This window comes from Mangifera indica, chromosome 6 (assembly GCF_011075055.1).
Source record: "Mangifera indica cultivar Alphonso chromosome 6, CATAS_Mindica_2.1, whole genome shotgun sequence".
Classification (NCBI taxonomy): Eukaryota; Viridiplantae; Streptophyta; class Magnoliopsida; order Sapindales; family Anacardiaceae; genus Mangifera; species Mangifera indica.
Window position 1 is genome coordinate 4,442,758 of NC_058142.1, and position 14,263 is coordinate 4,457,020.

The following is a 14,263-nucleotide window of genomic DNA, read 5'->3' on the forward strand; positions in this document are numbered from 1 at the left end:
TTCTCATTAGCCATATACCCCCTGCATGAGCAATGTGAGTGGTCAAAGCAAATATTTCTTTGCCCTCCATCATCTACCCACATGCGCGGATGTTCAATTATTCTTTTGGACCGAAATACCCTTAGAATAATATTATGTATACAACTTTATATACAAATAATGATGTTTTATTATATAATTGAATATTATTTTATATTTAATTTTTAACTACTCAATTACACGAGGATACGTCATTTTTTGTGGACCCATAACCCTAACTAGCTGCCAACTCAACTTCAAGCAAAATGGCAATTATGAGAAACTCCCTTATCTGAATTCAAATGTTTCTTAATTTCATCCTGATACCTAATATTTTAAGTCTAGAGTGAAAGACGTTTTATTCTATGACCTATAATTAGATGACACCCAAAACATGGTGACAAAACAGGAACAATAAAGTTATGTACACAAACTTGAGTATAAACAATGACATGCTACAATGTGATTGAATAATTTTGAATTAACGATAAAACAACATCTAATCACATAGTAATATATCATCATTTATACTCAAGTTTGTACACATAATGCTACTCAAGCAAGAATTATAAGCACACTTCATACACAATACAAACAACGATTCTCTCCCATATATAATTCAAAACTTTACAAACATCTCAAAAGTGCGTCGTAAGAGTCAAAAGTTAGGAGATACTGTCAGATCACATGGTAAAAAAGGGCCAAGGAGACTCAAGCTGATTCGCAGCTGCAGATCGATTGTCAGAGATATCTCAGTAGATTCCTGGAATGACCCGGCAGCGAACCTTATCGCAGTATAGTTTCCAGTACTTTCCATACCTGCAAACTTGACCTTGTCAATATATCATTCAAATTTTCACAAAATGGTTTAAGTGTAAATCAAATCTTACTGCATGACACTTAAAAGGATCACCAAAATCTGTTAACAATAATTCCAAAACCCTTTTTACAAATGGTCATCAAGTGAAGTGTGTGTAATTCAGGAATAACAAACCACAATACTGCTGCCACGGTTAATTTGTTGAACATTTACAGCAAGATTATGCACTGTAAGCAAATTTATTGAAATGCGATGACGTTGATGGAGCCTTCCTATGGCTGTGTCATGTACATGTATATGCTTGCACTCGACACCTTATCCTAAATTCTTTTTTAATTGTTGTCCTCTACAAGAGAGTTCCAAAAGCCTATAACATTCAAACTAACCATGCCTAGACCAACAGAAATATCTGCTATGACCAGGAAAGTATTAGCAGGTTTAGATACTTTGAGAAAACAGAAGCTACAGTTATATAGAAAACTTTTAAGAATATAATGTCATAATGTTGGCGAAACAACATATAATAATCTTAAGTTTGTAAGTTAGCATCAGCTTACTTGGATTGACATCTGTCATCATCCCTTTTGGCTCGGTCAAAAAGAAGTATTGTAAGGAACACTACATAGAAGTATGGTAAAAACTGCAGTACAATAGAAAAAGCAGGTGATTTCAGAAAAACGTTCTTATTATTCAAGTAATAAAATAACTACAAAATTTCTAAAGCTTACATGATTGAACAGAGCAGGTAGAGTCCAGAAAAAGGCCGCCAATATTTCAGGTACGTAATGGAAATGACGAGATAAGCCCCACCTGCAAAAAGCAAGGTAAGTCAACTATGCTATAAGGCTGCATTCCAAAATCATATCTGAAACTACAGCACAGGAACCAATTCATGCCATGCAAAAAGATGCAACCCTCTTAAGCACGCCACCTATCGTCTATGCTTGCATATATACTCCTAATTGTTTATGTACCAAAAGAGATTTTGACTTATAAAAGACTTGATAATTTCATTTGTAAAGACAAGTAGTTAGATCTATTAAAGATTGTTGAAATCTGTTGAAATCTGTTATTTCCTAAAGTATAGTTCTGTTATGTTTTGTTTCCTAAAGTTTAGGGATTTTAATTATTTATAAGTTTCCTATTCTAGGTAGGAGATTGATTCTCTAATTGAGTTAGGAGATATATTTTCTAATTATAGGCTAATACTAGTTGTATATATGTGGGTGAGTTTTGTACAGAAAAATAAGGAAATATATTTTTCTTCTCCATATTTCTTTATGGTATCAGAGCCAACTCCGGCTATATTCATCATTGTTTTTTTTCCGGCAATACTTAACTCTGTTACTTCCTCCGATAAAAACTACATCTCTAGCAATACATCAGGTTCAGACATGTCAAAATTTGGAATTGCTTTGAATGTCAATTCTGAAGGTTCATCCTCTGGGGGAAGTACCATCGATCCATCTCAAAGTTCTCAAATAATCACAAACCACAGGTTAAATGGGCATAATTATTTGCCCTGGTCACAATCTGTTATGCTTTACATTAAAGGGAAAGGTAAAGCTGATTTTATCACAGGAGATGTGGAGATTCCAGAGAAGAAAGACAAGGGGTACAAGATTTGGGAGGCTGATAACAGCAAGGTGATGTCTTGGCTCATAAATTCCATGACACCAGAGGTTGGAGAAAATTTCCTATTGTATGAAACGGCCTACGAAGTTTGGGAAGCTGTGAAGGAAACCTACTCAAATAAGGATAATATTTCGGAGAGGTTTAGAATTGAAGGAGTTTTACATGAAGTGAAGCAAGGTGATCTAACGGTGATAGGGTATTTCAATAAATTGTCACACCTTTGGCAACAAGTAGACATGTTCAACAAGTTAAACTGGAAGTGTAATGATGATGGAGCTGTTTTCAAATTATACCTGGAAGAGATGAGGATTTTTAAATTTCTTATCAGCTTGAATGATAACCTGGATGAGGTTCGTGGCAGAATATTGAGTGTTAAACCATTGCCCTCCATTCGAGAGGTGGTTTCTGATGTGCGCAGAGAAGAAAGTCGAAAGAAGGTAATGCTCAGGTCTGAGTCAATGCCAACCAGTGGAGACGCATCAGCACTTGCAGCCAGAGGTAATTCAAACAATCCTGTTGATGGTAAAACCAGAAAAGGCCGACCATGGTGCGATCATTGCCGTCGTCCAGGCCATTACAAGGAAACCTGCTGGGAAATTCATGGAAGGCCAGCAGATTGGAAGCCACGTAGTCAGACCAAGAAGGGATATTTTGCATGTGGAAATAATACTGGTGACAGTGACGGAAATCTATTCAGCAAGGAACAAATTGAGCAGTTGCAAAAATTATTTGGTCACTCTTTATCAACACCTGTTGGGACTGGTTCTATGGTACAGTCAGGTACATTTTCCAGTGCCTTGAGTGTTAAAAATGAAAAACCAGGTTCTTGGATTATAGATTCGGGGGCAACTGACCATATGACAGGAGATCCTAACGTGTTCAATACATTTGAGCCATGCAAAGGTAATTTTAATGTTAAGGTAGTCAGATGGAACATTCTCAAAGGTGGTAGGTTATGGTACTGTTATTCTCTCAAAAATTTTAACCTTACAATCAGTTTTATTTGTTCCAAACTTAGACTGTAATTTGCTATCCGTTTCCAAACTTACCTATGACAAAAATTGCCTCACTACATTTTACCCTACCTATTGTATTTTTCAGGACTTGATCTCGAAGAGGATGATTGGACCTGCTGAATTACGATCTGGTTTATACATTCTAAAAGCGGAATCTGCCTTCCATTCACAATGTCATTCCACCAAGCAAGTAGTTACTCAAAGTCACTCTAGGACTAGTTCAAATAAAGAAAGTACTGTGATGTTATGGCATTACAGGTTAGGCCACCCAAACTTCTTGTACTTAGAGAAACTTTTTCCTGATTTATTTGTTAATAAAAGTCCTAGTGAATTTTCTTGCGAAATTTGTGAGATATCTAAACACACTCGTGCTTCTCTATCTCCTAGCATTTACCATGTTTCCAAGCCTTTTGCACTTATTCATAGTGATGTTTGGGGCCCATCTAGAATTCCTAATGTGACTGGTGCTAAATGGTTCATTTCATTCATTGATGATCATACTCGAGTTACTTGGGTATTTCTCATGAAAGAAAAATCAGAAATGGCCAATATTTTCAAAAATTTCAATTCCATGATTAAAACACAATTCCAAACTAGGGTGCAAATCTTAAGAACTGATAATGGAAAAGAATTTGTCAATAAATCTCTAGTAGATTACTGTCTTAATAAGGGAATTATACACCAAACTTCATGTGTTTATACCCCACAACAAAATGGTGTGGCTGAGAGGAAAAATAGACATCTTTTAGAAGTTGCAAGATCACTATTATTCACTATGCATGTTCCTAAGAAGTTTTGGGGGGATGCTATCCTTACGGCAGTCCATTTAATCAATAGGCAACCATCTAGAGTATTACACTTTTACACGCCTATTCAAATTTTGCTTACTACATATCCCTATAGTCATATATTGTCAAATATTTCTCTTAAAGTCTTTGGGTGTACAGTGTTTGTGCATGATAATTCCCCTTATCATAGGAAATTAGATCCTAGGTCCTTTAAATGTGTGTTTCTTGGTTATTCCCCAAATCAGAAAGGTTACAAGTGTTATCACCCAGCATCTAAGAAATTTTTTATCTCTATAGATGTTACTTTCTTTGAGAATCAACCTTTTTTTAGCAAGGAGGAAGAGGTAAGTGAATTACAGTTTCTTAATGATTTTGCACCAGTTTTCAATTCTAATAACAAAGCACCAAGTCATAATTCAATTCAACCAGTTCACAGCCCAGTCAATCGTCCTTCTCTAACTCCAAAACACTGTTCTAGTCCTGTATATTCCCAAGAAGTCACAGAATTCATAAGCCTTGATGATGGTACTAATCAGTTCAATGCACTGCCCCAAGAAATAGAATCTGTCCAGGAAAATTCATCAAACACGTCACCTAAAACACTGTCCCAAAAGCCAACTCGTGTGTATTCAAGGCAGCCAAAGCATGATAGAGTTGTATTTAATCCAGATGTTACTCAGCAGGTTCATGATTTCTCACCAGGATCAGATGTCCAAGTTCACTCAAATACTCCATTTTCTACCTCAAATGAACCTTCCTTTGAGACAAAAAAGTGTGACAATCAGAGTGAAAAAATTCTAACTAGTGATAGTGAGCATGTTCAGCCAGAAAATGAGTTGCCAATTGCTCAAAGAAGACCTATGAGAAAATGTAGAGAGAGACCATTGTATCCTCTTAGCAAATATGTGTCATATGAAGGTTTGTCACCTAATTACAAATTATTTGCTATGAATATCTCTAATATTGCTGTTCCAGCAACTATTCAAGAGGCTTTGAGCATACCTGAGTGGAGACAAGCTGTTCAAGAAGAACTCATGGCATTACAGAAAAATCAAACATGGGAATTAACAGTACTACCTGAAGGAAAAAGGACAGTAGGATGCAAATGGGTCTTCGTAGTAAAACATAAAGCAGATGGAAGTGTTGAACGCTATAAGGCAAGACTTGTAGCAAAGGGTTTCACACAATCGTATGGAATAGACTATGAAGAGACGTTTGCTCCAGTTGCAAAGCTGAATACAGTCAGGGTTCTTTTGTCAATTGCAGTGAATCTAGATTGGCAACTACATCAGATGGATGTGAAAAACGCATTCTTAAATGGTGATTTGTTGGAGGAGGTATACATGGACAGTCCACCTGGTTTAGAAGCAGAGTTTGGGAACAAAGTTTGCAGACTAAAGAAATCCTTGTATGGGCTAAAGCAGTCAACAAGAGCCTGGTTTGAAAGGTTTACAAAGTCTGTGAAAGGGTTTGGCTATCTTCAGTGTCAAACAGATCATACTTTGTTTGTAAATCATACTTCAAATGGCTTTATTACCATTCTTATAGTTTATGTAGATGATATCATCATCACAGGCAATAGTGAAGATGAAATTCAGAAGTTGAAGATATTCTTGGGCAAACAATTTGAAATCAAGGATCTTGGTTGTCTAAAGTATTTTCTAGGTATGGAGGTAGCAAGATCTAAGAAGGGCATTTGCATTAATCAACGCAAATATGTCCTAGATTTGCTTAAGGAAACTGAAATGACTGACTGTAAACCAACTGAAACTCCCATGGATTCGTCAACAAAGTTGGGATTACTAGAGGGAAGTCCTCCTGTGGACAAAGGAAGGTATCAACGGTTAGTTGGGAAACTTATCTATCTCTCTCATACAAGGCCTGATATTGGCTTTGCTGTTAGTAAAGTAAGCCAATTCATGAATAGCCCAAATGAAGAACATATGGGAGCTGTGTACAGGATACTCAGGTATCTTAAAATGACCCCAGGTCGAGGCATTTGGTTTAAGAAAAGTGCATGTAGGCAAGTAAGCATTTACACAGATGCAGATTGGGCTGGATCACCTCTTGATAGAAGGTCTACTTCTGGGTATTGTTCTTTTGTTTGGGGTAATCTAGTAACCTGGCGTAGCAAGAAACAATCAGTAGTTTCTCGCAGCAGTGCAGAAGCTGAATTCAGAGCTTTAGCGCAAGGAATTTGTGAAGGAATATGGCTACAAAGGCTGTTGAAAGAATTAAAGGTTCCAAATGTTATGCCTATAGAGTTGTTATGTGATAATCAAGCAACTATTAACATAGCCAAAAATCCAGTTCATCATGATCGAACAAAGCATGTGGAGATAGATCGGCATTTCATCAAGGAGAAGATTGAAATGGAAGTTATCAAGTTGAATTATATTCCTACCAATTCTCAAATAGCAGACATCTTCACCAAGGCGTTACCTAGATCTCAGTTTGAAAATATGTGTTCCAAGCTTGGCATACTTAACATTTACTGCCCAGCTTGAGAGGGGGTGTTGAAATCTGTTATTTCCTAAAGTATAGTTCTGTTATGTTTTGTTTCCTAAAGTTTAGAGATTTTAATTATTTATAAGTTTCCTATTCTAGGTAGGAGATTGATTCTCTAATTAAGTTAGGAGATATATTTTCTAATTATAGGCTAATACTAGTTGTATATATGTGGGTGAGTTTTGTACAGAAAAATAAGGAAATATATTTTTCTTCTCCATATTTCTTTAAAGATAATGAGACTAATTGACCGGGATAAACTAAGGGGTGATCTCCGCTCCTTGAACAATAAATTTATGCTTACAAAAGAAAACAGCTGCTATGTGCACAGTGCCAAGCATGACATTCATGATACAGTATATAGAGTAAGAACTCACCATCCTGAGGTCAAAAGAAGGCTTGTTTTTGTTTCCCCAGATGTTGTCTGGTACGAGGCTACAATCTGCAAATGTGTAAAACTATATTATGACCATTTCTGTCCAGAAATAAATGTGAAGCTTGAAAAATATGTAAAATATTTAAACCTATAAAATAGTTAGAATTCTGAAAACTACATAAGCAGAAAATTTTGCATAAAATGGGCATAATAAATATAGTACTGAAAAGCAAATCACCTTTGAAGGTGCCTTGCCCCAAACCAAGCATTTGCCATTTGTTCTACGGAATTCTTGCCTTTGCCTGTCACAGTCATAGTTGATGTAAATGCAAAGAAGTCCTGCTGCTAGAATAAAAGCTGCAAGCTGGAAGAAGGAATGCATATTATTAGCAATAATAATATGTTTATGTAAATTAGAATTCTTTAACTGCCTGTCGCAGTCATGGTTGATGTTATGCAAAGAAGGCCTACTGCAAGAGAAAAAAGTGCGAGCCGGAAAAGGGAATGAATATTATTAGCAAATATAATATGTACATGTAAACTGGAATTCTTTAACTGCTAGAACATTAGTAATTATGCTAATCCAACTAGGTTCAAATATTGGCTAAGGCATGGTAGCCAAACTCAAACCCAACTTTGGAAACGTTGCCAAACTCATACTGTAACTTCGCTGCTTGAAACTATTAAAACTTTAATTGTTCCTTCAATTTTCATATATTTACCAATTTATGCTTTCAATATTTTATCCACAGCAAGAAAAAGTAGCTAACTTTTTATCTATTATTTGGTTAAGTGCTCAAATTCACAGCCAAGTTTTCAGCACTCAAATTCCCTTCAATCCGTCCCAAGGCATATATGTGATAGATTAAAGGGAGACGAACGTTTTTGAAATATTTAATCCCAAGTCCTCAAAATAAGAACTGAATTGAGAAAACATGTAAAAGATGGTTAGATAACACTGCTTGTAAATCGTAAATCCAATACATTTGGCAAACCAACGAAAACTAGAAAACTTGTTACCTGAATTCCAAGATGCACCGGATGATTAACTAGGTACATGCCAGGGGAAGTATATATAGATGGAACCCACACCAAGCATCCCCAACAGATATAAAAACCAGCTGTTGGAAAATTATGAAAGATCAGAAAGATACAATTAACTCCTAAAAGAAAAAGGGCATAAACAATATTTTAAGACTTCAAAACAAATATATATAACAATGCTAATACATAATGCATATTTTTCCTATAAGCATTGGTACCTGTGAACACTCCTAGCGCTACTTCCTTTACTAACAATGTGAGCCTATGTGATGCAATAAGACATATGGAAAGTTAAACAATAGAAAACCCAGCTAATTCTTCCACAATAATTATCATAACAAAGGCCAACTATATTTTTAATTACTGAAATACATATATTTCTTATCTTCAACCTATTCACTTCTAAGTTAACAATGTAGATGTTTGAATCAAGATAAAAACGAATCCAAAAGAAGTCAAGATCAAAAGCTATAGCTTTTCATAAAAAGTTGTGAGATCGTTTGAATACAAAACAAATAATCATGCATATAAAGTCCACCACAACAGGATGTTACAATCAAAATTCCCCAAAAAATTATTAACTTAAGGTTCTTTTCTTCTATCTTTTTCTGTTTAAATCTTAAAAAATGTAGTTAAGTATTTTTCATCAAAGTTCATGGTCATTCTAGGTTGTATACAAGCTTCGACTCCTATTTAATAATTTAAATAACAATATATATGAATAGAGAGAAATAGAACATATGTAAACCTCGATCATGTGCAATGTCCATAGTGTTCCAGTACCCAGCTTCCCACCAAAAAAACTTTGTAACATAAACCAGCATCAATATTGTATTTACAAGCATGGAATCTGCAACCCTCCCATTCTGTTCATACTGGTAAAAATAACCACAGAAGATGTTAAAAGAAGAGATGACAATGATGATGATCAAAATCACCACCATAAAATTCTAACACTCAGAAGCAGAAAAGTCTTTTATAATAGTTAGTTGATGGACAAAAAAGCACTGATCATGGTAAGAATTATCTTATGTTGGAAGTGAGTTGAAGATAAGAAGGGAAACAAGCTATCAAGATCCCTAAATAGCAATTCACGTTGGCTGTAATTACACAACCACCTACACGGGCATTGCTTTCAACATAGTAACTTCAGCTCTAGGAGGACTAAGTGATCCCATGACTTCTATACTCTATTATCAAACATTTCAATTGAAATCACAGTAAAACCCAGCTGCAATAACCACTCTTTTGATTATTATATTTTTTACCTGACATCCCACTCTGCCCTTCCATATGGACAAAATCTTATTAAACTGATCCCCCTGTAAAATATGTACAAGGGAGATTTACTCCATGTAAAAGTAAAGGAGGGCACAATCTTTATTTTGGCTTAAAAATGAGTGCTCTAAGATTAATCATATTAGATCGCATGTAACAATGGAAAGTCGAAAGCTATGAGATTTTGGAGTATGTCTGCTTCCAGGCCAACCAAGAAGGCACATTATTAAGGTATGCAAACATTAATAAACATATATGGCTGTTAACACACAACTCAATGCTTGAGTTTTCTCACAGTAACACACAACTCAATGCTTCAAAAGGAGGAAAAAAGACAGGAGTATGTATGAGATATTAGAGAAATGCTTTAAAAGTTATGCCAATTTTAGATAATTTATTGACTTTATTTGGAATTACAAAGAAAGAATTTTATAAATTAGTTTAGGAGCACAATCAGGCTAATACCTATGACCATACCCTATATGTGGAGCCTAGAAATGAGGACTCTACACCACCAAAGAATTTCCCAAATCTTGCTACTAGTTTTTTGAACAAGAGAATTTACGTGAAAAGTTAATTAACATTTAGATGAAGAAATATCTAAGTGCTTGTACCTGCTTTATACAGTAGGTCAGAGCAAGAACTGCCCAAGACATCATACCAAATCTGCAGTTTGTGAAAACTTTGATGTCGAAGTTCTTACCAATTCGAGGATAAAGTTCCATACCCTGTAACAAGAGAATAACCTAGATAATATGTACATGGCCAGGACTGCACAAATATGCTGAATAAGAATTCATTGCCTATCACAAAGCTCACAGTATAAGCAACATTTCTTTTTCTACTCTTTCAATTACATACAGGTCTGTTTCTTGATATTTTACATGTTTAGTTGTTGAAACATTGTGAAGTTGGTATTAACTCAATGACCTAGCATTGAGCTAAAGCATCATGTAAAAGCCATGAGGCTATCAATCACGTGGATGTATATTTCAGATTTTATTAAATGGTAGCATATTCCAGAGATTATTAATTGTTTTACAGAATAATAATACAATTATAATACCAGACTTCCCATGTAGACTCTAGTTTGAAACTCCATAGAATCATGCAGCACATCATACGGGTCTTTAACTAGACCATAAATAAGAAGGTTTGAATATAGTTCTACTTAAGGTTTGAATACTTACGAGAATAGAGATAATAAATACAATCTCACTGTAACTTTCTTGAGTGCTTACATGACCAATCAAGCATTTGGCACCATATAAAAGTAATCATGCAATATGATTTTCCCAGTTTCTTATTCAAAGAAAACATAAATGCCATAAACTATAGGAAATCACAAAATAATAATCCTCAAATAGATCCTAGGAACCTCTTTCCAAAACAAGCAGCAGATTTCTTAAGTTCCTATGTTGCCCAAACATTCAATCTGAAAATTTAAAATAATTACATAAGCATAATGTAGTTATCATGAGCCTGAAGAAACTCACCCAGTAGAAATCAATTATTATGTTCCCACATGAACCAGAATCACTGGAAGATGGGGCTAAATGACCCTTGTAGACATAAAGCATCAGTGTCAGATATAAATTGAAGAACTGTAATCTGTGAATAAATAATATTACAGTAAGCTTAAATTCAAATCCTCACTTTAATGTATAAGAAAACACAAAAGATGAGGCTTCCAAAAATAAGTGCTGAAAATATTTCTCCCAAATGATCATAAACAATGGTGGGATTGAATATGCCAAACCTGAAAATGAATACAATAAAAGTATAAATTAATTGCCCTTGATGATATTCAATGCTAGTGACTAAAAATAGAAGCAGGTAAAGCACTCAGTTGTAAGGAAAAAGCATGCAACAGAAGTTACTAACTGGTTGGCATATTTCTAACCATACAGCCACGCAATATACAAGTAAACAGAAGTTAAATACTAGACAAACTAAAAACTACTGAGAACTTGAGTTGGAACATAAGAACATAAAATGGCACAATACTGAAGATAGGAAAAGAGGTACCTATTTTTTATCGAGCTCAAATTAATCATATTTTTTAGTTTTGAAATTAAATTCAATAGAGTGGAACAAGTCCATGGGATAATTTTCCCACCGCGAGACACCTATTCATCAATTTTGCTTCTAATTTCTGGAGAAAAAAACACAAGATACAACTCATACAAACAGGAAAAGGAACCAAATTTCAAGAAACCAGTAAGCAATCTATAAAGAGCACCAAGAAGAGTTTTTTGATAGACACAACAAAGAAAAAATGATAACTAAAAAAACTAACAAGCACAAATGATAATTCTTGTCAAAGATACAAAAGTGGCAAATCTAAAATTTAAATTTGCCTAACCTTTGATAAATTGGCGCATGACATCATTGACAATGCATTTGGTGAATAAATTAAAAAAAGTTACATAGACATCATTAACAATGCACATCAACTTACAAGCAACTAAAAGGAAAGTTTCCACTCAGAACACCCTTCATATTAAAGATTTAAAGCAAACTGCAATTTCATAACAAAAGAAGTTGATAGACAAATCCCTTACCACCAAAGGCTTAGATAGGTTACTAGTGTCACTCCATATGCTGCCATACCATTTGCCTGCACCAATCAACAAAACAACAGCTAATGTAAACCATACAATAAATGCAGGCAACATGATTGAGTAGAAGAAATTTCTTTGATTTTGAATTACTCCAACAATTTATCAACAAACAAGTATATATTAAGATATTCTGGAGAAGACAATATCTAGCAACAGACACCTTGTAAACAGGTTGGTTCCCAGTAGGAGATATCGGGCCTTCAACCCTTTTTCCAGGCAGAAGAAGCTGAAGGGCAGCCTCAAATGCAGCATAACAAGCAATTATTTTCCAAGCGATCACAGTGGGTCTTGGCCATATATCTACAAATCCCTGCAGTCCATGTTGTCTCAAGTAATTAAAGGTCTGGATTATAGACCCATCAGCATGCACCATTGTATACCATCTGCAGAAAGTAATGAAATTTAAGTATGATATTGTCTACAACATATCAAGCTAAAATTTACAAGAATAGTTACAAACTCATCACTCAGATTAGACAATACATGAATAAATAAGGCTAGATAATATAAAAAAATCATAAAAACACTGCACCAGATCAATAATTGCTCACTGGGTACCTCAATCATTTCCTTGACACCATCAGTCAGAGAACACAAAAATAAACAAGACATAGTTATGAAAAAATTCTTTAGTTTCAATCTATATTAGAACTTCAATATTTAAAAACTAAGGTGTTCTATCAAATCTCAAAGTAAAGAAACAGTGTATGACTTAAACAAGTTGAAACATACTTTATTCTTATTTTTCTCAAAAATCAAACAGAGAAAGAGTGACATAATGCATTATTTAAAAAAAATTTAAATTTAATTTTTGTTTTTCTATTCATTGTCTAAATATACCAGAAATTCAAACAAAGGATAAATAACCTGATCCATAACATGATACCCAAATGAAAACATGAAAAACAAAGGAATATTGAGTCACGAATCATTTCATAATCCTCTGAAAGCCAACATAAACGCTCAAACACCATTGCAAAAAAAATTATAATAATCATGAGATCTGATGATATATAAACTTCAACCAGCAAAGCAACCGATTCCCTCATAATATTAATGGAAAATTCTTATATTTTACACAGGACAAACATAAATTCACATAAATTACAGCAAAAAGAAGCACTCTTTTCTCCACATTACCTAATCTAGCTATCACAGTAAGTCAACCATGTCGATTCACATGACAATAGCATTTTTCCGGTTATCAGCAATTCTCTTTTTCTCATAAATTATTCATTTCCGTCATCTCCAATTTTTTTTTTTTAAATCAATAATAGCAACATAAGAAAAAATCAGTTTCAGGGCACGAATCAATCAACACTCTTCCTAGAATCAACTCAAATAAAATAATAGCAAAATCCAAATTTCCTAAGATCTAAACTTCAGTTAACAATTTCTCTCCATTTCTCAAGAAAAATCAGCTATCTAGAGATTGATGCACACCAGCTGAAATCAAAATCAAACAAAAAGGTTCAAAAGAACGATTGAGGGAGTGCGAAGAGCTGCGAATCTTACAGTAAAATAACGAAGGGAGGACAGAGAGTGAGAAGAGAAATCATGGAAAAATAAGTGAGAGCAGCCGAGTGCACCGTCTTCGACTCCGTAGAGGCCATTTAGTTCCTGGTTTTCTTCTCAGTCTGAGATTTTTCCTAGTCTACACTCTCGGTACTCTGTTACTGATGTGCTGTGTTTTTTGTTTTGTTTGCTGACTTGACTTGGGACGGACTTCCATTAAGAATATTTTCTTTTTCTATTGGCTAAAAGACTTATTCACACTGATGGGTTAATGCATTATCAAACTGGTACCGTAACTTTTCAAAAATTTAAAAGTTATCGATTATTCAAATTTTATTAAAATTTATTATTAATTATAAAAATAAAAATATTATTTAATCAATAATATTAAAAAAATAAAAATTTTATCTCTTTTTTTACTTTAGTTTTAAAAATTAATAATTTTCCTTTATCTCATATTTTTTAATTTTAAAAAACTTTATAAGGTTTTATTTTTTTTAAGTTTCTCTATTTAATCATATTTAGATTTTTTGAAACTATCATTTAACCCCCAATTTAGTTTTGTCTGATGGCCTTCTTCCAACGACCTCCTTCCTCCATCTTTGGTGACCTTTTACCTGAGATCAAGTCATTGTTAATCT

The 14,263-nt window shown here is 34.3% G+C and overlaps 2 protein-coding genes across 2 annotated transcripts; one reads left to right on the top strand and one right to left on the bottom strand.

Moving 5' to 3' along the window:
• Positions 1-600: 600 nt before the first annotated feature.
• On the bottom strand, positions 601-13,898 carry LOC123218708 (7-dehydrocholesterol reductase). The gene is made up of 13 exons (XM_044640264.1): positions 13,623-13,898; positions 12,268-12,490; positions 12,048-12,103; positions 11,140-11,242; positions 10,980-11,045; positions 10,098-10,211; positions 8,954-9,080; positions 8,182-8,282; positions 7,400-7,525; positions 7,163-7,227; positions 1,567-1,648; positions 1,396-1,478; positions 601-837 (listed from the first exon to the last, which is right to left on the bottom strand). Exons 1-13 carry the CDS (start codon positions 13,718-13,720, stop codon positions 771-773), a joined length of 1,311 nt encoding a protein of 436 aa, XP_044496199.1. The 5' UTR covers positions 13,721-13,898; the 3' UTR covers positions 601-770.
• On the top strand, positions 2,106-3,828 carry LOC123218710. The gene is made up of 2 exons (XM_044640265.1): positions 2,106-3,376; positions 3,575-3,828. Exons 1-2 carry the CDS (start codon positions 2,119-2,121, stop codon positions 3,607-3,609), a joined length of 1,293 nt encoding a protein of 430 aa, XP_044496200.1. The 5' UTR covers positions 2,106-2,118; the 3' UTR covers positions 3,610-3,828.
• Positions 13,899-14,263: the final 365 nt, after the last annotated feature.

What these genes read in the sequence shown, in the direction of transcription:
- LOC123218710 (XM_044640265.1), top strand. Translation starts at nt 2,119, where the DNA reads ATGGTATCAGAGCCAACTCCGGCTATATTCATCATTGTTTTTTTTCCG. An exon ending in TACATTTGAGCCATGCAAAG is followed by an intron (nt 3,377 to 3,574) that starts GTAATTTTAATG and finishes TGTATTTTTCAG; the next exon opens with GACTTGATCTCGAAGAGGAT.
- LOC123218708 (XM_044640264.1), bottom strand. Translation starts at nt 13,720, where the DNA reads ATGGCCTCTACGGAGTCGAAGACGGTGCACTCGGCTGCTCTCACTTAT. An exon ending in GGACATTGCACATGATCGAG is followed by an intron (nt 8,283 to 8,953) that starts GTTTACATATGT and finishes ATTTTCCAACAG; the next exon opens with CTGGTTTTTATATCTGTTGG. An exon ending in CGGTGCATCTTGGAATTCAG is followed by an intron (nt 7,526 to 8,181) that starts GTAACAAGTTTT and finishes TCCTTCTTCCAG; the next exon opens with CTTGCAGCTTTTATTCTAGC.